Source organism: Thamnophis sirtalis, unplaced genomic scaffold, assembly GCF_051295495.1.
Source record: "Thamnophis sirtalis isolate CommonGarterSnake01/CBP01778 unplaced genomic scaffold, rThaSir2_p1.2 scaffold_10, whole genome shotgun sequence".
Classification (NCBI taxonomy): Eukaryota; Metazoa; Chordata; class Lepidosauria; order Squamata; family Natricidae; genus Thamnophis; species Thamnophis sirtalis.
Window position 1 is genome coordinate 69,606,054 of NW_028261390.1, and position 24,636 is coordinate 69,630,689.

A 24,636-nucleotide genomic window follows, 5' to 3' on the forward strand; every position below is an offset into this window, starting at 1 on the left:
GGAGTTGAAGTCCACAAGTCTTAACGTTCCCAAGTTTGGACACCCCTGTATTAAAGTAAGGAAAAGCTGTCCCTTGAGGAGTATTTGGAAGTTTCGTGACCCTTCAAAACCGCATTCCACAAAAGCGCGGTTGACGAAATCGCGTATGTGACGTCATCACAACGCGACGAAAAAGATCGAAAAATTGAAATAAAAATTAAATTACAGCAAGCCGATTCACATAAAGGTAAGGGTTAGGTTAAGGGTTAGGGTTAGGTTAAGGGTTAGGGTTAGGTTTAGAGCATTAGCGTTACGTTTAGCGTTAGGTTAAGGGTTAGGGTTAGGGTTAGGTTTAGGGTTAGGTTTGGGGGGTTAGGGTAAGGTTTTCGCTTTATTTTTACATTTTTCGATCTTTTTCGTCGCGCTGTGATGACGTCACATACGCGCTTTCGTCGACCGCGATTTTGTCGACCGCGGTTTTGTGGTGGAACCTGCTGTTTCACTTGGTGCACAATATGGAGGTACGGACAATTATGAGTACCAGTCATTCAGGACATGTGACACGTGAATTACATTGGTTACCAGGGTGGAATTCAAGCTACTGGTATCATGGCCTGAGAGAGGGGATGTTGGTTATTTATGGGACGTCTGTGGAGATTCTCAGCCATCCAGGTCATGGTTGTCCCAAAAGTGCTTTTTTTTTCAGGAGGCACCTGGGCTTCCTTTGTTTTTCTTTGAAGACGTTTCGCTTCTCATCCAAGAAGCTTCTTCAGCTCTGATGGGATGGTGGATCCTTCCCTTCTCCACCGCCCAGTCAGAGCTGAAAAAGTTTCTTGGATGAGAAGCGAAATGCCTTCAAAGAAAAACAAAGGAAGTCCAGGTGCCTCCTGAAAAAAGCACCTTTGGGGACTTAATTATGGAACCATCTCTCCCATAAGGTGGTGTCTATTCATTCTGTCAGATCCTGGCAGGAGGTTCCTGTCTGCGAGAGAATGCCATCTAGCACTGACAATGTTACCTACCGTGTTTCCCTGAAAATAACACCTAGCCTGTTTTTCCCCCTACCCCCAAAATAAGCCCTACTTAAGTGCCTGGGCAGCCGGATGCCCATTCTGTCTGGTTGCTTGCGGCGCTCCTAGGTGACTCAAGGGGAGGGGGAGCTGCCCATGCGCACACCGGCTTACCTCAGAGCCCCCACAACCAGGCCATGCATGCTGCGACAACTGCCTTGTGGTGACAGCACCAGCAACTGTGTGCAGCAGGAACCCACGTGGCCGCTGGGCCGCTTCAGCTTGCTCACAGCCATAACGAGCAACATACCAGTGCTGGCCACGAGGCCGGCAGGTGTCGGCGTGAACGGCCTGGCTGCAGGGGCCCTTAGGTAAGGCGGGGCAGGGTGCGTGGGGCAGCTAAACAAAAATAAAACCACCCCTCCCCTGAAAATAAGCCCTAGTGCCTATTTCGGAGCCCAAAAGAAAATTAAGACCGGGTCTTATTTTTGGGGAGAAACTGTAGTTTAGTAAAGAAAATCACCAAGCTCATTACAAGGGACCCTGCAGAGTGCCATCTGTTGAGTCTTTTTTTGCCCCCCATGGTGCCAGCCTTCCGGAACATTATTTCACAACCTATCCCAAATTAGACTTGCCCAAACCCAGCTGGCTTTTTCCAAGGCACAGAAAACCTGGCTTGCCATCAAGCCCAGTTTATGACTTGTATTGGCTGTGAGTCTTTTGTGCCATTTGTGCTGGTTTTACATGTATATGAGATAGGCAGACTATAAATTTAAGAAGGGGATGCAGTGGCTAAGGCGCTGAGCTTGTAACGTAATGGAGTGAGCTCCCGTACTTCTGCCAACCTACCAGTTCGAAAGCACGTACAAAATGCAAGTAGAAAAATAAGGACCACCTTTGGTGGGAAGGTAACCGTGTCCCGTGCGCCTTCGGCATTTAGTCATGCCGGGCACATGACCACGGAGACGTCTTTGGGCAGCGCTGGCTCTTCAGCTTTGAAATGGAGATGAGCACCACCCCCTAGAGTCGGGAACGACTAGCACATATGTGCGAGGGGAACCTTTACCTTTATGTAAATTTATGAAATTGATAAAATAAGTGTTGTTAGAGGGATCTAGAGTTCCTTTTTAAATGTCCTAGAGTTTAGTTCAATATCTATAGTTACTGCAGTTACTTTAAAAACAGAGAAACTGGAGAATTCAAAACAGATTGTCAAAGAAGAACATCATACATCTTTTATTTTCCATTAAGTAATGATAATAGAAATTGTTCGTGAGTTAACAATTAGTTTTTTTCCCTCAATTTATTTGTCAGCCAAAGATGCCTTTGAGAAAAGGATCACTCCTATAATCATAGACAATACAAACACGCAGGCTTGGGAAATGAAGCCTTACATTGCTTTGGTCAGTATTCCATATTTTTTAGTGTTGTTATGTTGAATATTGTTTATTTGTAGATAAATCAGTGGGTGGTAAATAGTGCTTCAGAGGGTATAGTTAAAAAAAAAAAGTTGGTGGCCATAATAGGGCCATAAAAAAGATCAAGTACAGCTTTTATTGTAATTTTTTTACTATATCCTGAAGGTACACCAATAATGTAATATTACAGTGTCCTTGGTGCTTTCTGAGTTTGGTGGTATTCTGGCAGACATTTCACTACCAAACTAGGTAACATCATCAGTACTAGGTGATACACTAAATACCTGTGCCAAATCCCACTCCCTTCTAGCACTGATGATGTTACTTAGTTAGATCATGAAACGCCTGCAAGAAAATAACCAGAGTCAGAGTGCACCAAGAATCCTGCAGTTATTATCATAGTTCTACTACTACATTTCACAAACCTCACTCCCTTCTACCAGTAGCACTGACGATGTTACCTAGTTTGGTAATATTTAGCTGTTCATTTTTTAGAAGATGAGATGAGATGAAATAAGCTTTATTTTCACTTTTTTCTGTGAACATACTGGCACACATTAAAAAATGAAATTCAGATGCCCGCTTTCAAAAGTGTGTGTGTTTTTACACACACACCCCTATACATATACATGTACATACATTATATACATGAGATATATACACAAACACACACATACATATATATTATGTACGTATAATATATTAATCTTATACATTAATATAAACATATGAATCATAATCCATATTTAATACATAGCGGGGGGGAAGTCTTGAGAGTTAACAAAGTTGATACTATATATAGTACAAAGCTATTACAAAATCGACTAGAATGATGATTTTATTTATTTATTTATTTTACGTTTTTCTTCAGTCACAGCAACACAAATACAAAGTTATATTTCGTGAACCGGATACATGGTGGAAGTTTAAACCAAAGGAATTGGAAAGGTAAATAATAGCAACCATAGTAATTCTGTAACAACATTACACAGTATGTGTAACGCAGGTGTTGGCAACCTTAAACACTCAAAGAGCCACAAAGGTCCTAACCGGAAGCTCCCCGTTCAATTCTGGAGCCGACCGGAAGTTCGGTTCACCCACCATAGAGTCTCCTCCTAGCACGGCATCCTTTTTCCTCTACCTGTCCTAACCGAAAACCTTATCAATTGTGGAGCTGACCGGCGACAGGGAGCCGCAGCAGAGGGATGAAAGAGCCACATGCGGCTCCAAAGACCCGGGTTACTGATCCCTGGTCAATGAGAAATATATAATAAACATATCTCAGTTAGGAATCAGTTCACTTGCTTGCAAAAACTTTCTACTCAGCCTGCCTTCAATTTATCTATATTTCTGCGATGCTATTCGTTGTTTGTTTGTTTGTTTTTGCTTAGTTTTTATTGGTATTTATAAGATTTCATGGAATACTTAGGAATGACAGCTTTATTTTCTGAATACATCCTTTTACCTCAGAAATACCACCTTCCTTTGAGTGCAGTCATTCATTTAAACAGCATCAAGGGTATATAAATATTTTTAAGTTGACATTAACGAAATTTGAGGACAGCTGGTCTTCCTGTGGACTAATTGTTTCCCCACTGATATAAAACGTGTTGATTTAGAGCTGTCCTTTTCTTTTTACCTTTAAAATAATTCAATAAGTAGGCTACTTATGATATGTTTAAAAAAATACAATTCCCTATAATTTTGGAAGAGCTTTAGAAATCATCTGCCTAAGTCTTAAAGGAAAAGTCCCTTGTTTAGACCAGAGTGTGAGAAGAAGTAGGTAATCTTTGTGAGCTGCAGATAGGCATGAAACAGTAGATTTTTAAACTTTTCATTTGTAGTTAATTTTTAAAAACATTCTCTCAATCATGTTAAAGTTGCATGCTGGCAGCCTATCAAGTATTTTGTTCTTTCCGATATTTAGGCGAAATGTTCATGGTGTATCTAAAGAAAAGATCAAAAGAATGTTGGAACGATATGAACATTGCCTGACTGCTAATTCAGTTTTGAATTCTTCAATCTCAGATGACATGAGGAAGCGTGAAACCGGTGGGGAAGTTCTTCATCGCGAGAAAAGGCAGGGGTAAACTGTCTATAGATGTTTTAAGCTTGCTGTTTAAAGTACGAAGCTTATCGTGGGCTCCCCTTGGACCGTGATAGTTTTCTTGAAGACATTTCACGAACCAAATGGGTCACTTTAAGAGGCATGGAAGAAAATAGCATTTGGTGCAGTTATCTAATGCAGCATCTAGCCTTCATGCTAGAACAGGGGTGTCAAACTCAAGGCCCATGGGCCAAATCTGGTCCGCGGAGTGCTCAGATGTGGCCCGTGGGGCTGGCCTGGAAACAGCAAAGGTGGTGCCTCTGCCAGTGAAAATGGAGCTCCGTTTTCGACTGTGACGGCCTCCAGCAGCCTCCTGCCAGCAGAAATGGGGCTCGGGAGAGTTGTGCGCTCGGGCCTCACACGCATCCTCAACACAAGTGACGTCAAACTGACCACGCCCATCCTTGCCACGCCTCCAAAGTCAAACACAACCCTGATGCGGCCCTCAATGAAGTTGAGTTTGTCACCCCTGTGCTAGAATATCAGGCTGTGTGAGGACATCTGTGAGAGTTCCCTAAGTGGGGCATTCTTCAAACAAGTTTCAATAAAACCCCTAAAGTAGAAATGACATAATTTGCCTTGATATTTTGTGTTTCCTGGAGATTTGCTGTTGCACTTTTCCAGCAGCAAAACAGAGCTCAGTCTGCTTTGCTACACTAGCAGTGTAGGAAACGTATAATATTCTGCGAAGATAATTGTAAAAGTTGTAGGTCATCTCTGTATCCAGTGGCAGATTTTAATAAGAAAAAAAATAGAATAGCTTCATCTTTGTAGATCTATTTTTTTCAGTAGATAATATAAAGATGACTATATCATTATATTGATACTTTAAGGGTTTTTTTGTCCACCAACTCAAAGCAAATGCAGTATCTTCCCTTTGGTTTTATAGTCTTAATGAAATGTTAAGAGAAAAAAAACCAGCTACATATCTCTCTGTCTTAAGGGTGGCTAAGACACTGAGCTTGTTGATCAGAAAGGTCGGCAGTTCAGTGGTTCAAATCCCTAGCGCCGCTTAACAGAGTGAGCTCCCTTTACTTGTCCCAGCTTCTGCCAACCTAGCAGTTCGAAAGCATGTAAAAATGCAAGTAGAAAAATAGGGACCACCTTTGGTGGGAAGGTAACAGCACTCCATGCACCTTCAGCATTTAGTCATGCTGGCCACATGACCACGGAGACGTCTTCGGACAGCGCTGGCTCTTCGGTTTTGAAACGGAGATGAGCGCCTCCCCCTAGAGTCAGGAACAACTAGCACATATGTGCGAGAGGAACCTTTACCTTTACCTTATCCTCTCTCTTAGCATGAAGTGATTCTTTAAGCATCCAGTCTCCATTTCAACAAAAATCCTCCTATATTTGTCTTGTAGGAAAGAAGAACAGAAAGAACATTTTGCCTCCCCTTTGAAAAGCGTAGAATTAAATCCAGATGAAAAAGCTACTTTAGAAGAAGTTATGGCAGACGATCAGAGCCTTCAAAATGAAAACAGAAGAAGAGCGAGACATGATTTACAAGAATCCAGTTCTGAATGTAGAATAGATGGCTTGGATGCTGCTGTGTTACCAGCAGGAATCAAAATGGAATCCATTCTTGAAGCAGAGTTAAGACCAATCTCGGATTCCAGTGAAAATACTCTGTCGTGCAATAACAGTGAGTTGAAGCTTCAGATGGAAGCAACTGTATATCATGAAATAACGGAGCCAGAATTCACAGAAACACAACATGAAGATGGAGACCTAAATTCTGGCAGGTCAATACAACCCAAAATGTTAAACTTTGTGGGAGACTGGCCAGTAGAACAAACTTTGGGCCAAAGGGTGAAAAGAATTAAAAGATTAGAAAAACGGGCCAGGAAGGACAAAGGAGATTTAAGTACGCCGATATCTACTCTTGATTCATTCAAAAATACAAATGAAGATAAAGCATCCGATTGGATAGACAGCCATCAGGACCTGCCACTTTCTGAAGACAGGGGTGAAGACAAATGTGAAGAAAGCAACTGTAACTTTCCTTCTACGTCGCTGCCTGAGGTTAATGCAGAAGTCCATACCACAGAATTGCTGATGGTAGGAGACTGGCCAGTCCAAACTTTACAGCAAAGACAACACAAAACGAAAAGAAAAACCAAGCGAGACATTAGCGAGTCAGATGGATTAGGAAACAGTCAGGATGACGTCAGCATGGGTGATGGGACCGCGACGTCTCAGCTGAACGAAACGTCTGCAGATGTTGAAGAGCAGGGGGCCTCCTCAAAGGAGGAACGCATCCCAGGATTTGAGGTCACAGCTTCTGAGCCTCTTGGTGAGAAAAAGCCAGTGCCGAATAAAAGAACGCGTAAGCATCATAAATTGGCTTTAACATTTACCAACAATTCGGCCCTCCACAAACCAGGGGAGCCACCGTGCACTTGGGCTGAAGAAAAACCCAACCCGGGGGTTGTGTCCCAGGCTACCAAATCTTCGCAGACGGAACCACGAGATTTCGCCCTCCTGTGGAGGCTGGAGAGAGAGATTGTCTTTTCGGAAGATACCAAAGTCCTACACGGCAGACTCGACGGATTTGTACCCAAGAAGGTTGACGCGGTCCCGGATTGTCCAGACAAAATACCCTACAAAGTAACCTACGAGAGAAGCACCTACGTAGAAGAAAGGGAGCTGGTGAGGGTCGATGAATCCGAGAACCTCAATATTTTGTGTAAGCTCTTTGGGTCTCTTTCGTTCGATGCCATCAAAGATCTGTATGAACGATGTAACCGAGATATGGACTGGGCTACGGGACTCCTGTTGGACTCTGCCGAGAAGCTCTGCAAAGAAGACGACGGCGGAGCCCTGCAGGAAACAGGGGTTCGGCTCCCGGACGTGTCTCTTCCTTCGAAGAGGCACGCTGCGCATGAAGACAGATTTGCGGGTTCTGTGGCAGTTCCTCAACCGACTGCGGTTTCTAGGATTATTCACCAATCCGAAATAGCCAAAGTCCCCCTTGGTGATGACAGTGAAAATGTTTCTGGGCATCCTGCAGGACACGGCATACATTTTTCTTCAGGAGAAAATGGAGGTCCTTTGAACGAGCAAACAGAACAGGGAATTTCTAGGGGACTATCAGAGAATGAGCCGCAAAGGACGTCTTCGGTTAATGAAATGGACGTCGCCGTTCCTGACGAAGTTGACGGCCCTTTGAAAGCCACCTGTGATGGGGAAGAAGATCAGCTTGGAGCAAACTTCCAGGAGGCTCCGTTTCCAGAAGAGATCTTGGATTTGAAGCTAATGGAAGCGACGGATTCGAGCGTTGCAGAAAGCCACACATTTGAACCATGCAGAAAAATGGATTGTAAGCCCAGCATTGTGGTTCCGACACAAAGGGAGAAAAACAGCTCCGATCAAGACAATGGGGCAATCCAGTTGCAGGACTCCGTATCTCACTCCAAGTCCGTGACCATAGATTGTCTCGAACTGGTCTTGGCTCCGGAATTCGCCATGCAGTTAAGTGAAATATTTGGACCGGTTGGAGTTGATGCAGGTAATTACATCACTGACTATTTTACTTAAATAAAATAGTGAGTTGATTCTGAACAGGGAACTGATGGTTGTATATACCGTGTTTCCCTGAAAATAAGACAGGGTCTTATTTTCTTTTGACCCCCCCAAAATAAGCGCTTGGCCTTATTTTCAGGGAGTTCTTATTGTTTTTGAGGTGCAGGAGGTGGCGAGCGTAGTCACCTCATGGCTGCTGCCGTTTTGCTATATTTTTGGGGAGGGCTTATTTTGGGGGGAAGCCTTATTTTAGCGCATGCGCTCAAAAGCCCGATTAAGCTTATTATCCAGGGAAGTCTTATTTTCAGAGGAAACAGGGTACCTAACAGACCTTAAGATTTAAAAGAACTGAACAGGTTAAATAATATAGGTTGGTATAGATTAGGCAATAATATATGTATCCCAAGCGTTTATATTGAATTGAATTAAGCCACTTTGGATCATTGTTCATGATTCATAGTTTATTTTTGGCCTGCTACATAGGTTTGACTTTTGCTGTTCTGTGGCTAGCTAGCTGCTAATTTATGGGGAGACTGTAGTAAATCATTTTACTATAACTAATTACTCAGTTGTAATAAAAGCTTTAATGTTATTTTATCTTATAATAGCAAAATCTGTCCCAAATACGGGCCAAGAATCTAGTGTGTGTGGGTGATCTAATGTTACCTGAATATTTGTGACTTCATCACCTTAATTAATATTTCTATATAACCTGGCAAGTGATTTGAAAAACAAGTAAATATGAATTTGGTCTTGGCTGACTGGCTGGGGAATTCTGGGAGTTGAAGTCCACAGATCTTAAAAGTTATCCAGATTATAACATTTCCATGCTTGCACATTACTTAGATGGCCCATTTTTTAAATAAAAAAAAAAGCAACGAAAGCGCAATTGTGTCTTATTTTAAAAAAAGGATTAACTAAATACCAGTACAATAGAATGAGATTCTCTTTAAATTTGTATGTGACTTTTATCTCTCGTTTTTCCCCCCTCCTTCCATAAGGATCACTAACTCCTGATGACTATGTGGTTCATATTGATCTGAATTTGGCCAGAGAAATTCATGACAAATGGAAAACATCTATTATGGTTAGTCAGCTTAAATTAAATCTACAAATGGGTTTACTGTTGTTCATGACTTAATATTACATGGTATGCATTATATTACAGAATGTTCATTTTTTTACTTGTTCTATAAATTATTGACATTTCAATAATTTGTAGAACAATTATGTTGCATTTGGTCCAAGCACATTTCTTTAAAAATATGTACAGCTAGTTCTTGACCTACAGGCATAATAGAGCGTGGAATTTCCATTGTATTTTTTTTCTCCAGACAAGAACTATAGGCGGGAAACATACACGGTGAGCTGTAGATCTCCCAGCTTCGATCTGTTGGTCTTCCTTCTAAGTTAGGTCATAGAATTCCTGCCCCATTGAGGATGGTTGAGGAAAAAACCCAGAGAGGCGTATTTAAATATAGGATAGGATGGTCATATAGTCAAGGCTATGATTTTCCCAATTGCAATGGATGGCTGTGAAAATTGGACCCTAAGAAAGGCTGAGTGCCAAAGAATGGAGGCCTTTGAACTCTGATGCTGGAAAAGACTCCTGAGAGTCCCTTGGACTGCAAGGCCATCCAACCGGTCAGTCCTAGAGGAGATCAACCCTGACTGCTCTTGAGAAGGCCAGATCCTGAAGAGGAAACTCAAAGACTTTGGCCACCTAATGAGAAGGAAGGACTCACTGGAGAAGAGCCTCGTGCTGGGAAAGATGGAGGGCAACAGAAGGGGATGACACAGAATGAGGTGGCTGGGTGGAGTCACTGAAGCAGTCAGTGGGAACTTAAATGGACTCCAGAGGATGGTAGACGACAGGGAGGCCTGGAGGAACACTGAACGTTCAGAAGCACTCTGAAGGGCAAAAATGGGCACGTTTTTGGCAAAAACAGGCCATCCGTAGCATTGCAGAGTGCTTCGGGGGCCAGGGACAGCAAAAATGCAATGCACAGAAGGTTCAGCAGGCCAAAAACGCCCATATTCGTTCTATAAGATACATCTAAATTTTCACCCACTTTTAGGGGGGGTAAGGTGTGTCTTATATTCCAAAAAATACAGTAAATGCCACCAGACAATAATCATTGAAGACTTTTTTTGGCACTGACAAAATAATGGCAGTCTTAAATGTCCTGTTAGAACTTAACAATGTACTAATTTTATGAATGTTTTGATTTAGAAGCGTCAGAGGAGAGAAGAAGAAGAATTGCACAAACTCCTTGAAGAAAGTAAGTGCCGCCTTCAATTATCGTGGTTCTTCTGTTCGTAAAGTCTACCATTGCAAAGATCTTGCTTCCTTCTCCGCCCGCTCCCACTACCAGTGATTCTTAACGTGTGGACTTCAACTCCCATGGCTGCCTGGGGAATTCTGGGAATTCGGAGTTCAAAGCCTTTATTGCCATTGTACATCATGTATACCAGTGGTGGGTTTCCATTTTTTTTACTACTGGTTTGCTCGTATAGACGTGCAACGCTTCTGTGCATGCACAAAAAGAATCCGGGCGGGTGGGCGGAGCTTCCCGCCGACGCTACTACCGGTTCGCCCGACCCAGGCCAAACCAACAGAAACCCACCTCTGATGTATACAGCGAGTTAAAGTCCACACATGTAAAAAGTTGCTGTGGTTGATGGGATGTAAGCTAAACAGCAATGGGTTTCAAGGCTGCTTTTTTTTTTTTTTTTTTAGCAGAAATGTATTTCTTTTGTGACTTTGTTCTCTTTGTGTATAAGTCAGTGTGGTTTATAGCGGCCTGTTTTTATATTTGGCAATTTTAAAGAAAAGTGCAGCATCTCACCGGACCAAGGTTGACTCAGCCTTCCGTCTTTCCGAGGTCAGGTAAAATGAGGACCCAGATTGTTGGGGGGCAATCTCATCCATGGAGATACACTAAACAGAGCTAAGCAAACACTTTATACATAATAGTAACCATTTTAGAGCCGAGGTGGCGCAGTGGTCAGGGTGCAGTACTGCAGGCCACTTCAGCTGACTGTTATCTGCAGTTCAGCGGTTCTAATCTCACCGGCTCAAGGTTGACTCAGCCTTCCATCCTTCCGAGGTGGGTGAAATGAGGACCCGGATTGTTGGGGGCAATATGCTGACTCTGTAAACCACTTAGAGAGGGCTGAAAGCCCTATGAAGCGGTATATAAGTCTAACTGCTATTGCTATTGCTATTTTAGTAAAGAACACTAAAATAGAATTGATACACATGATGTATTTGGGGGTGTAGTATAATAAATTTATTTCCCTGTCCACATTCAAAGGGGCAAGAGTCCAATTCTGCATTTCATAATTTCAGTTGACCTTGAAATACAGAAGAAAACCACAGCATTCGGGTCCCTCCCCTTAGTTTCTTTAAGATCGTCTTTTTTAAAAAAAAAATCTGAATAAAACGCCACTTTCATCTTCCATGATTTGTTCTAAAGATCCCATGCTGTTTGAGCGGCTGCACCCAGGCAAAGTGGATGGCGTGCTTTCCCAGTACACCGCTGATTTTCAAGAGCAGGAAAGCTTACCTGGAGCTGGTTCGGCCGAAACCTCGGCGGCGGCTTCCGATGTTTTCCCCTACATGGATCATTGGAATGTTCACACTCAGAGAGTCTCGCTTCGGGAGATCATGTCGGAAGAAATTGCGCTGCAAGAAAGACTAACAGTGGTATGGTATTGCTGCTGCCTCTGCTGGGTGTACTTCCCGGGGGTCTCATCCTGAGCTGTGTTTGTTCTGACCGAAGCTCCCCAAGAGCAGGAAGCAAACTCCTGGTCCTGACAAAAACCCCTTTTATTAATTTATTGTGAATTCACAGCCAGCAAAGTCTTTCGAGGGAGGATTTACAGTCACAGACTTTATCGGGCTTGGAGAGCTGCCAGGCTCAATATGTGCAAAACTTGGCAAGGTGTCTCGGAGAGTCACGAACCAATTAAGTGAAATAATTGCCTCCTGCAAACTCCACTCTCCTTTTGCTCCTCTTTTATTTCCTCTGGGAGGGGCCATTCACTGTCCACCTGTGGCCTTTCTCTCAAATCAATCCCTGTTCTTTAACTGTTCCCTTCATCTGGCAACACTGCGCATGCGCACACTGGGAACAGGCTCCAGCTGTTCATCCACCTCACAGAGGTCTGACTCTGAAGGCAGCTGATAACTGGCATACAGCTCTGGCCCCCTCTCTGCCTCCGACACAGAGCCCTCCTCAGAGCCTTCCCCAGACTCCAGGACTGGCCCATGTTCCTCCCCAACCTCCTCACTCTCCAAATCTGCTATCAACTCTTCTGGCAAGCCACAACAATGTTGTGATAAGGGCTCCCAACAACTCAGCTGCCAGTCGTCCAGTGCTTTGCAGCATTGTGCTTAGAGCCAAGGTGGCGCAGTGGTTAAATGCAGCACTGCAGGCTACTGCTAGATCAGCAGGTCAGCGGTTCAAATCTCACCGGCTCAGGGTTGACTCAGCCTTCCATCCTTCCGAGGTGGGTAAAATGAGGACCCAGATTGTTGGGGGCAATATGCTGACTCTCTGTAAACTGCTTAGAGAGGCCTGAAAGGCCTATGAAGCGGTATATAAGTCTACTGCTATTGCTATTGCTATTGCTCTCTAACCTTGACCATTTTAAGCCTGGATGACTTCAACTCGTAAAGGTCATAAAATGCAGTAAAACTCAGTAACCTCTGCTTAACAACGGAAATGTTGGGCTCAATTGTAGCTGTAAGCCAAGGGCTACTTGTATATTTATGGATAAGCCAAGAATTTAAGGTGCCAAAATGCAATCAAAAAATTGGGTTCACCTTATCGGTGGCTGGGCTTATGCCCCAGTATATATGATGATATTTCTTAAAAGTACAGTACCCATATTTCCCATGTGTATCTGTGGATAAGCCAACTCTCAAATCTTTAATCCAAAGTACCCTGGAAAATGCAATTTTCATGATCCTTTAAGAAATTTGAGGATTGGCTGATAGGCTTACATGAAAGTAGATATGGTGATAACTAAAAATTGTGCTGTGATTTAATATTTGCACTGTTATCGTAGAAATACTTTAGAGGTATCGCTGTTTTTTCTCTTTTTTTCATTTTGTGGGATAGAAACCTTCCCCTTGCATTGCTAAAAAAGACTGTGCTGCGAAACTGAAGGAGAAACAACTTCTGGAGTTATTCCCAACCATCAGCGCAAACTTTTTGATGGACATCTTCAAGGATAACAAGTGAGGCTTTCTTTCACAATATGATGCCCATCAGTTACATGGAAGTTGTTCTACCTGAGGTGACTCCTTGTGGTTTTTGTTGTTGTTTTTGTAATTTGCCAGTTACTCCTTGGAGCAAACTGTCCAGTTCCTCAATAACGTTCTAGAGGCAGATCCCATAAAAACAGTGATCGCGAAAGAGCCCGCTCAGAATGCCAGGCGCTCTCCGAGCATCGCTTCCAAGACCCGAGAGAAAAAGGTAAAAGCCGCCTCGCACGAGCGTTGCAAGTCTGGTTTTGGAAAGGTTTTTTTTTACAAACACTCGAGTGGAGCTGATGCTCTCTGAGCTTGGTTGGTTTTCCCACAGACGTTTCGTTAGGCAAGGAGGGGAACAAGATCTACGTACTCTTCAAAAGAGACAGTCCAAAAGCCCAAAAGATCCCAACGCCTCCTGACCAGCAATCCACAGTCAGATATGCAGAGATTAATGTCAAGTGCTAAACAGCACCCCCAATTAAGGGACTACAAATTCAGTAAACGATACCCTAATCAAGACACCAAGAACAAGACTCCCACAACGTTGACAGGGCAAGCCGCTTATATAGAAACAGAGAGAAAAACCCCACTCCCTTCCAGCACTGATGATGTTACTTAATAGGGTCATGAAATGTCCAAGAGAAAACCACCAATCTCAGAGGGCACCAAGGACTTTCTCCACAGCCTTTCTCTTCCACCACTACCTTCTCCATAAATCCCCATCTCTTCTAACACTGATGATGTTCTATTGTTGGGTCATGAAACTTCCCCAAGAAAACTCTAGAGCAGTGTTTCTCAACCTTGGCAACTTGAAGATGTCCGGACTTCAACTCCCAGAATTCCCCAGCCAGCGAATGCTGGCTGGGGAATTCTGAGAGTTGAAGTCCGGACATCTTCAAGTTGCCAAGGTTGAGAAACACTGCTCTAGAGAAGATGGTCGTCATCTTCCTCTTTCTCTTCTTCCTCCTCCTTTCCTTCCCCCCCCCCCTGCTCCACTCCACAAAGCCTTTCTAGCACTGATGATGTTACCTAGTTGGGTCATGAAACGTCTGCAAGAAAACCACCAAGCTCAGAGAGCCTCAAAGACCCCACAGTTCCACCCTGAGCTACAAATCCTGCAACCTTATCCTGGGACACGTATACTTGTCTTCATTCGTACAAATATATTTGTACAAATATAGCCTTCTATTGGCACTAAAGCGTAGCTCACTTTTTCCCAGTACGGCTTTTTCTCGGTTGTCCTTGAGCTAATAAGCCAATAAAGCTTTGCCTTTGAATTGTGTCCATAAACGCCTCCCTTTTCAATCCCAGGCTAAGAAGACGAAAGAACTGGAAGATATTCTGAGCGAGAAAGGATTCCAAGACACCCAATATCCAGGCTACAAGGACTTCAGGGCTGAGGCTTTCCTTCACCAACAGCAAAGGCAAGAATGCCTAAGGAAAGCCGGAGAAGCATATCGCATGGGGATGAAGCCAGTGGCGGCGTTTTATGTGCAACAGGTAACTTTATTTTAACCAGTGATGAAGCAACATTTCAGCACAGAGGCAGCCATTCCGGAAAGCCACAAACTGCACAGGAACATGAGGAAGTAGGACGTGGTTTCTCAGATGATATAATTCTGTGGCTCTCAAAACTTCTTTCAAAACCCTCCTGCCTTCCCCTCCAGGCCTTCCGGGAGGCAAAAACCGAGGATCAAATGAATACAGGCAGCCCCCTACTTAGCACCACAATAGGGCCCAACATTTCTGTTGCTAAGTGAGTCTTGTCCCATGTTACGACCGTTCTTGCCACGGTTGTTAAGGGAATCCCTGCAATTGTTAAGTTAGTAACACGGTTGTTAAGCGAATGTGGCTTCCCCCATTGATTTTGCTTGTCGGAAGGTCGCAAAAGGAGATCGCATGATCCCAGGGCACGACAACCGTCATAAATGTGAGTTGCTTGCCAAGCATCTGAATTTGGATCACATGACCACGGGGTTGCAGCAACGGTTGTCAGTGTGAAACATGGCCATAGGTCACTTTTTTCCGTCACTAAAGGAATGGTTGTAAGTCGACAACTACCTATATCCTGACTTGCCTAAGAAATCCGGCAAGAAAAATCACAACATGGGGCAAAGTCCACTTAACAAATTTCTCACCTTGCAACTGAAATTTAGGGCTCAATTGTGACCGTAAGTTGAGAACTACCCGTATCCGTTAAATACCCTGTGATGTTTTTAATTTCCTCTATTTTCCATTCCTCCCTTCCTTCTTCCTGTTCCTGCTTCATACCTATGTTCAGTTGAACTGCAGCTACCCGCAACAAGAGGTAACTGACCAGTGCGGTTAAAAGATTCAGCTCATTGTTGTGAGACGCTGAGAAGGATTCAGTTCTTTGCTTGTAGTAGAACGTTTCTCCCCGTAACCAGTATCACACTTAAGTTGCTGTTGTGTGTGTTTGAAGGGTCAGCTTCATGAGGAGAAGATGAAAGAAGCCAATGAAGACGCAGCTCAGCAAATCTTTGAGACAGTCAACGCTTCAAAGCTGCCTATCAACCTTTTGGACCTTCATGGTCTTCACGTGGATGAAGCTTTGAGCCACCTCTCTAGAGTCCTGCAGGAGAAAACCAAAGGTAAGATGTCAGAGCGTGCACAGTGTGACCATGGGAGACAACCCAGGAACAAACAGAGGATGCATAATGGTTTTATCCAAGAATATATACATACACATAGTCAGACCTCAAACAAACAGCAATCAGCAATTACAGCAGGGAAGCACACATGGAAAGAGAGATACGCCCCCAACATGGTCTCTTCTTATTACAGGCTCTTAAAGTGATATCAGCCCAAAAACCTTACTGACTCATTCCCAGCGTTACATCATTGTAGCAGCTGGTCAGTTCTTAAATCTTTACCCTGACGTAAGAGTCATCTTTCCACATAAACAGATGAATTCTTCCAGAAAACAAGCACAGAAATGAGGACATGATATACTAACGAAATTAACTGCGGTGGCACAATTGTGATTTGGGGTGGGTTAAAAGTAGATACCATACTTTTCAGAGTATAAGACACGCTCCCCCCCCTCCCAAGAGAGTGGAAATGCTGGTGGGTCTTGTATACCGAATACGACTATTTTTGGCCTCTCAAAACCCCACCCTACGCGTCTGTTTTTGGCAAAAACAGGGCACGCAGAGGGTTTGGGAGGCCTGCAAAGTGCTCCTGGGGGCTGGGGAGAGCCAAAATGATGCACCTGGAGGGTTTGGAAGGCCAAAAACGGGCGTGCAGAAGGCTTGGGAGGCCTGCAAAGTGCTCCTGGGGGCTGCAGAGAGCAAAAGTCCGAAAAATATGTACTTGCTTTGCATTTGAAACATCTGGATTTTCATTCTTGCCCTCTAAGGAGCTGAACTGAAGCAAGATTCTGATCAGAATAGGTAGAATCAGGCTGGACGCCAGTCTATTGCACACAGGTAGTCCTCAACCTATGACCACACTTGAGCCCAGCATTTCTGTTGTTAGGTGAGACAGTTGGTAAGTGAGTTTTGCTTCACTGTACAACCTTTCTTGCCGCAGTTGTTAAGTGAATCACTGCCATTGATAAGTTAGTAGCCCAGTTGTTAAGTGAATCTGGCTTCCCCATCGGCTTTGCTTGTTCGAAGGTCGCAATAAGGGATCATGTGACCTTGGGACACAACAACAGTCATAAGGTTGAACCAAGTGCCAAGCATCCGGATTTTGACCGTGGGGCTGCTACAAAGGTCATCAGTGTGGGAAAAACTGTCACCAGTCCCCTTTTTAGTGCCGTTGTAACTTTGAACGGTCACTAAATGAACTGTTGTAAGTCGGGGACTACCCGTAAGAGCCTTTTTATTTTACTCATCAGCTGGAGGGCTCTTTTCAACAGTAGCGTGGTCAAACATGTCCGTTGGTTTAGGTTCTTCTGCTTGGGCGGGGGGGGGGGTGGACTAGATTAGGGGGTTTCAACCTTGCATTGTGGTCCGCTGGCAGCCAGTGGAGCTGAGAGCAGAGTCAGACAGTGAAGAGGTTGGGGAGGAACCTGGGCCAGTCCTGGGGGCTGAGGAAAGCTCAGAGGAGGCCTCTGCATCAGAGGCAGAGAGGGAGCTGTTCCCAGTGTGCGCATGCACAGAGCTGCCAGAAGACAAGAACAACTAAGAAAACAGGGTTGACTTGGGAGTAAAGCCATACCTTGGAGATGATTGGAAACAAAAGAGGAGTAAATGGGAAGTGGGCTTTTGCAGGGAATAATTTGTTCTTTCGATTGTTTCAAGAGTGGAAAGTTCTGTTTGTAACTATAAGAGACTCTGTGCCAAGTTTTGCCTTGCCCTGCGTTTGGGAACTCATTATCTGGCAGCTCGCCAAACGAGATAAGGTTCGTGTTGATAAACATTCCTTGGAAAGACTGTTTGCCAAGCCTGGGCTGACTGCGAATGAAAGGAATTCACAGTCATGTAAATAAAAGGGGTTTTGCTGGGACCAAGACTCTGCTTCATGCTTTTTAAGGAATCCTGGGTCAGAACATCTTGGCAACTTTAAGGCAAAGCTAAACTGTCTGAGGAATTCTGAGAGTTGAAGTCCACAAGTCTTAAAAGTTGCCAAGGTTGGAGATTCCTGGACTAGATGACCTACAAGATCCCTTCCAACTCTGTTAATCTGTATGTTTAAAATGCCGAATCTCTGAAGAGAGCACATCTGTCATTCTTGCGAAACAGAGTACAGCCTGGCAGGCGGCATACCGTATCTCTACGTGATCACCGGAAGGGGAAACCATAGCCAGGGAGGGGTTGCTCGGATCAAGCCAGCAGTTATGAAATACCTCACCAGCCACAAATTCAGGTGAGTTCTCAACGTCTGGTAACCGAACACATTGGCAGTCTACAGTTTAACTGCTTCAGGACTGGCGCTCTTGTTTTCTAGAAAGGCTAAATTGGGAGTCTGGTCGTGATTCTCTGCAGGTAGTCCTCGACTTTACGTCCCCAGTCGAGCCCCACATTTCTTGTTGCTAAGTGAGACAGTTGTTAAAATGAGTTTTGCCCAGTTTTACAATCTTTCTTGCCGCGGTTGTTAAGTGAATTGTTGCAGTTGTTAAATTAGTAACCCGGTTATTAAGTGAATCTGGGAATTAAGGTCTCAAAGGGGGATCACATGACCCTTGGGACATGTTTGTTTAATGACTATTTCAAGTTATAACATCACTGAGAAAAATGACCTAATGGATGTTTTTGGCACTTAATAACTCTGACAGCATCCCCATGGTCATGTGATCAAAATTCAGATGCTTGGCAACTAACTCTTATTTATGACGCTTGCAGCGTCCCGGGGTAACGTGAGCCCCTTTTGTGACTTTCTGACAAGCCCAAGTCAGTGGGGAAGCCAGATTCACTTAACAACTATGCTACTAATTTAATAACTGCAGTGATTCACTTAACAGTGGTGCCAAGGAAGAGTTATAAAATGGAGCAAAACTCACTTAACCAATGTCTCGCTTAGCAACATAAATTTTGGGCTCAATTGTGGTTGTTAGTCGAGGACTGCCTGTATCAATATTTGGAAATACTGTCAAGTGTTTAGGGCAGCCTTTTCACAATTTGGTAGCTCTCTCTGCACAAGAGCCATTTGTTAAGAGTTTGCAGCAATCCAGCCAGCACCCAAGTAAATAATTCAGCAGGATTCATGTATAAAAGAAACTTCTTTATATACAGTAATATAAAGCATGATGCATGTATACAATACCCATGCAGCAGAAGCCAGAACCAGAAATCACAGAATCAATATAATCAGAGAGGCTATAATGCCCTGATGCCAGGTGGCATGCGGAGCCCTTTCTACGGGCACACAAGCCGTCACCCCATGTCAGCTCTACCATGCATGGACACGCTCCTCCCACCGGCCAGCTGATTTTTGGGTCTCTGCACGGGGGGGGGGGGGAATGTGGGATATGCACATGCATGCCCAGGGGACAGGAAGGAAGTGCGGGGGCGCACCACCCCTCCCCGTCCCCCCCACAGCCCATTTTTTGTCCCAGGAGGCTGGAGGGAGGCCTACTAGACCCAAAATGCGGCAACGGTGGTGTCACACGCCCATGCCTGAGGGTGTTGTGTGCGCATGCACACAGGTCTGGGGCATGCACGGGGGGGGGGGTCACATGTGCATTGCATTATGTTGCATGTGCACGCTTTCGGCACGTGACAACAAAAAGGTTAGCCATCACTGCAAGGACTAACCAACTCTTTTAGACATAACAGTCAAGTTAAGCCACGCCCAGGCTCTGAGCCGTCTGGGTCATCAAACAGTCCCCATTGGCTGACCTGTTACCATGTCTATTCCAATTCATGAACTCTCATACACTGACACCATTGCACCTGTGATACTTTTTAAAATGCCAACCGTATGTATCCATGGTCACCAAAAAAAAACCCCAACCTGGAATCCAAATAATGAAACTTAATCCAAAGATTATGTTCTCCTTCATGGAAGCCCAGAGAAGTTTTGTTATTAACATCGTAATTGAAACAGAAGAAATCATAATAGTTTTGTTCCTTCTATTCACTGTTGTTTGTATTCATTATTCAGAACAGTATTTAAGTGAAATCTCTTCCTGTTCGGCAGGTTCACAGAAATAAAGTCAGGCTGTTTTAAGATCTTGTTGGAATAAAAAGGAAGTCAATCCAAGAGGATCTGAAAAGCTGAGGTTACACCAAAGCAGAAACAACGTCACATTTTAAAGGGATAAATGTGTGACTTGTCAAAAACAAGATTTCAGTGGAAAGGGCTTAACTGTCAGCAGGTGTTTGTGTCAATGTGTTTTTTTTCCTACCAAATCTTTGTGTGTGTGTGTGTTTTAATGAGAAGTATTTTTATAAACCACCTACTTATCAAGAAGTACATCCAGTAACTACCTTCGCAACAAGAAATATGTTTTTCAAAGGGAAAAGCTGAGGTTCCAGTCGGAAAAACTCTGCCCTTTTCAGACTTTTAACAAATACTCATAAACACCTGGAATATAGTGGGTTTTTTTTTTTAAAAATGGTCTCTACTCCATTTGAAATTATGGCTGAGCTTACATCGGATGCTTCGAAGGACTCTACGAGGTTTCGGATTATAAGAGCTAACGATTGCCTCCTTGTGTGTTTTTCACAAGAATGCTTGGCTCACTTCCGAAAACGAGGAGAAAATGGGTTGCATTTATTTTCAGGGCAAAAACAAAATGATGTAGCTTGTATCTCAGCTTTTCATTTCTTTTCTCCTCCTGTTTATCTCTAATGCACCGGCAGGCTGCCTGATGGGATAGTAAAAATGTGGTGAGAAAGAACTGGCAGGGCCTATTCGCTTAGAGGTTTGGCCTTGACTGCTTATTTGGGTAAGTGTCATTTGCTAGAATTGGGCCCTGTCATTGCAAGGATAATTCACGACTTGGGAGCTTTCGATGCTCCCACAGAACTCGGTATCAGCAGGCCGAGCCTGTCAATATTAAGATCTGCCATTAAGTGCAACAAGCATTGAACAACGAATACAGAAGTGTATATTCAGGTATATCTTTGCATTGTGAGCAAAACGCCAGCCCACAATGGTTATTGCCAATACTTCTGGAAAAGACTCTAAGGAAAACCCACCTTCTCGGTCCTAACGCCATAAAAACGACGCAGGTTCTCTTAGAGAAAACACCAGCATCCGTTTTATGACTGTGTATAAAAGATGACCAGTTCTGAGCACATCCTCATGTCATTAAGTAGAACACAAATAGAAGACTCCTATGGCAGCTATTCCGATCATTCTGCATCGACTGATGTTTTTTTTTTTCCCCTTGTCATTTTGCCATGAATTTACAGTGGTTTTGTCAAACTAGCATCTGGGAAGCCAAAGCGTTGTAGTGCATCCTTGCAGGTCTTGGTGATATCTTTGCGACCTGGTTTTTAAAATCTTTCCTTAAGACACAATGTAATTGTACATTTAGTATGGGTTTTTTTTAAAAAAAGATGAGATTGCTGAAGGGAATATGTGACTGTTTATGGTGTTTTTAAAAACACTTTTCTGTGTCGGAATATATAGGGCGATTCCTGAGCTGAATTTCTGCTGTGGTATTCAGTTCCTCTCTACCGAACCAATTAAGACCAATGGAAATGTTTTAAGATCATGTATTAGTTTCTTGAGAAAAACGGAATGGACAATTTTATGTTTCTCCTTTCAAAATAGAGCAGCAATTTTTTTTCAAATACTTTTTTCAGTAAACCTTTTCCTTTTTTTAAAAAAAAAATGCAGATTTTATGCAAGCCCGCATTGTGAGTTTCAGACATTTTTCAGTTCCTTTAAAAAGGGCATTTCAGTAAAATCTGGAGCTAAGAACAAGAAGGGAATAAATTGCAAGCAGGCCCAATAAAAGCTACTGCAATCAGTGTTATCCCATCCAACTCATAGTTGAAATAGATGGTTTTAAAACTCTCCTGTCATCTTTCAAACGACATGACTTTGCATCTGGGTCTGTCTGACCATCACTTGTGCGAGGATCGTAGGACAAAGTAACATGAATACAATATGTCAAGGGCATCTTGTCATTACATTTTGTTTTTTGATTATTTAACTCCAGATGCTTTTAGGGAAGGTGGACTCATGACCCGGATTGGCTTAAGAACGGTCTTTCCGTCCAAGGAGTGAGATGTTTTTCAACCAGATTCAACGGTCATCCATAAGGCTCCACATTTGTCCCCATGATTTCACCTCCTATTCCACAGGAATTGGGGCGGGGTGTGTGATTCCTTCTTTCCACAACCCAAGGGCATTTGACAATTCTAAATTCACCCTTCCTGAGAGTATTTTTTTTGTAAACCCCCCCCCCCTCCTTAGTTGCCATTTGCTTGCTTCTATTTCTATAGTTTGGGACAGGGGCCTGTCCTCCCGGGGCTAGATCTTACCAAAAAGAAAAAGATTTTTGTAACACTTCTTGTCCCAGGGAGTAGCAGAGGACAATGTCAGAACGTTCTTCACCCACTCTCAATCAGAAGAAAACTCCCTATTGCCTTTTTGTTTCATGAATATACGGAATTACTGGGGGGGAAAGAGAACGAGAGACAAATAATTTTACAGATCAACTATTTTCTAGGTTTGAAAACCTAGTATATCTATCTGTAGGGAGAGCATATTAAATGGGAGGGGGGAATATCTGATTAAGATAATTTATTGCTTCAGCTTTCCATTCATTGAGAAATGTGACACATTTGTAAATCTTTGTTATATGTGTGTGTTCAAGGAAACAAATATTTAGGTATATGCTTACTTCATTAATGTAATTGTTGAAACAATGGCTCTACAATAATCAGGACTTACAAGTTTCTAATGAAAAACTACACTTTGTAACCTGAATAACATTGATTGCAACATCACAACATGCCCAGAAGTAACATTTGTAATAGAAAACTAAAAATGGGGGGGGGGTCTATCTTTTAATATACCAAAATGTATGGCAGATTTTTTTCCCCAGAGATTGAGGGATTTAAATCATTTATAATGATTTATATTTATAATGTCCCTTCATGCAAATCCTTCAATAGGAGCTAGCTAAGATGTTTTTATATTGTTCAAGTCTGCAAAACGTTTAGAAGATGATCACACAAATAAAACTGGGATTTAAAAACTTCAGAAAAATGAATGCTATAGTCATTGAAATCTGCAAAGATATTAAGAGAAGCCTACTCTTAAATAGATTGCCAACATTTCCATAATTATATTATTACTTTACTGGGCTTCAGTAAAAGCAGCATTAAAATTTATTAAAATTAAGATTTAATTTTAATCTTAAATTGAGGGCGGGAAAACATTTCCTGAACCCGTTTTTTATTATCAAACTCATTTAGATTAAACTCCAAAATCTTTAATGAGGCAGGGATTTTGGTTAGGATGGAAGATTTGCAAAACAGGCTCTGTTATTGGGAGAAAATGTTTCTCAGGGTAGCCAAGAGAAGTGCCTAAGGAAAATAAAGCCTTCCCAGCCCCCCCCCTTTTTTTTTCAAACAGAGAGAATTGTGAATAAATATGATTAGCATGAAATGTGTGCTGTTAAATTTCACAGGTGTTTGTTAATTGCCTTTATTGAGAAGAATTTACATTATAATGCTAAATAAAAAAAAACATTGTAAAGCTAAATATGAATTGACACCTACAGCTTTTCCAATGGATTGGTATCAATAAGTGACCACATACGTAGCTTCAATAATACTTGCAATCACATTTTTTGATATGACTGCCAGTTTTGGAAACATAGACGTATGTGATTACTTACTAATATTTATTCATGTGGACCTAAATTGCAAGTGAATGTTCAAAGTGATGAAAATATTACCAATCCTCCCAAGAAGAACGTTGGAATCTCAAGTACTGAACAGGAAATAATTTTCCATTAATGGTGCAAAAAGGTATATTAATGAAACATCCAGTATTGCAGTACTCACTATCATATTATGGAATATATACGGTATATAAATGAATTCCTCTTGTTTTTGTTAAGCGTACAAATCTTACCTAATTCCTTTTTTTTTATATCGCTTGGTTGTTAGCACATGGATTTTTTTTTAAATAAAGAACTTTGAATAAATACCTTAATCAAGGAGTTACAAGTCATTTATTTAAACATCTTTCATTTAGTCAATCTTCAGTTTTTAAATGAAACGAAAGTCCTATTTGCATTAGAGGAGTCAGTTTTCTATGCATAAAGAAAAATAAGATAGTGCAGAAATTAGCCATATCTCCAATAAACAGAAGTCTAAAGGGCTCAGTGGCTAGGAAGATGCTTAGCTTGTTGATCAGAAAGGTCGGGGGTTCAAAATCCCTAGTACTGTGTAACGGAGTGAGCTCCCATTCCTTGTCCCAGCTTCTGCCAACCTAGTAGTTCGAAAGCATGTAAAAATGCAAGTAGAAAAAATAGGAACCACCTTTGGTGGGAATAGCAATAGCAATAGCAGTTAGACTTATATACCGCTTCATAGGGCTTTCAGCCCTCTCTAAGCAGTTTACAGAGTCAGCATATTGCCCCCAACAACAATCCGGGTCCTCATTTTACCCACCTCGGAAGGATGGAAGGCTGAGTCAACCTTTGAGCCGGTGAGATTTGAACCGCCAAACTGAAGTGGCCTGCAGTACTGCACTCTAACCACTGCGCCACCTCGGCTCTTTCCGTGCCCCTTCGGCATTGAGTCATTGTCATTACGCGGCACTAGGGATTCAAACCTTTCTGATCGACAAGCTCAGCGTCTTAGCCACTGAGCCACCGCCTCCCTCAATCTCAGATTGCTGGGGGCTCTATGGGGAAGAAAAGAGGTGCGATGAGGTACAAAATGTGTCAAGAAG

General features: G+C 42.8%; 1 protein-coding gene across 3 annotated transcripts in view; it reads left to right on the plus strand.

Annotated features, from left to right (window-relative positions):
- The window catches only part of N4BP2 (NEDD4 binding protein 2), a 37,511-nt gene extending 13,637 nt beyond the window's left edge, over window positions 1-23,874 (plus strand). Inside the window, exons 5-17 of one of the 3 annotated variants that reach the window (XM_087724829.1) lie at window positions 2,304-2,392; window positions 3,279-3,355; window positions 4,335-4,493; window positions 5,879-8,025; window positions 9,041-9,126; window positions 10,273-10,321; window positions 11,519-11,748; window positions 13,169-13,287; window positions 13,390-13,525; window positions 14,614-14,802; window positions 15,746-15,914; window positions 18,012-18,135; window positions 19,909-23,874. In XM_087724829.1, the coding sequence (XP_087580955.1) occupies window positions 2,304-2,392; window positions 3,279-3,355; window positions 4,335-4,493; window positions 5,879-8,025; window positions 9,041-9,126; window positions 10,273-10,321; window positions 11,519-11,748; window positions 13,169-13,287; window positions 13,390-13,525; window positions 14,614-14,802; window positions 15,746-15,914; window positions 18,012-18,135; window positions 19,909-19,954 (3,620 nt within the window). In that variant the 3' untranslated portion in view covers window positions 19,955-23,874. The remainder of the gene's footprint in view (window positions 1-2,303; window positions 2,393-3,278; window positions 3,356-4,334; window positions 4,494-5,878; window positions 8,026-9,040; window positions 9,127-10,272; window positions 10,322-11,518; window positions 11,749-13,168; window positions 13,288-13,389; window positions 13,526-14,613; window positions 14,803-15,745; window positions 15,915-18,011; window positions 18,136-19,908) is intronic. The other 2 variants (XM_087724830.1, XM_087724831.1) reach the window with 2 other exon arrangements.
- The last annotated feature ends 762 nt before the right edge of the window (window positions 23,875-24,636 follow it).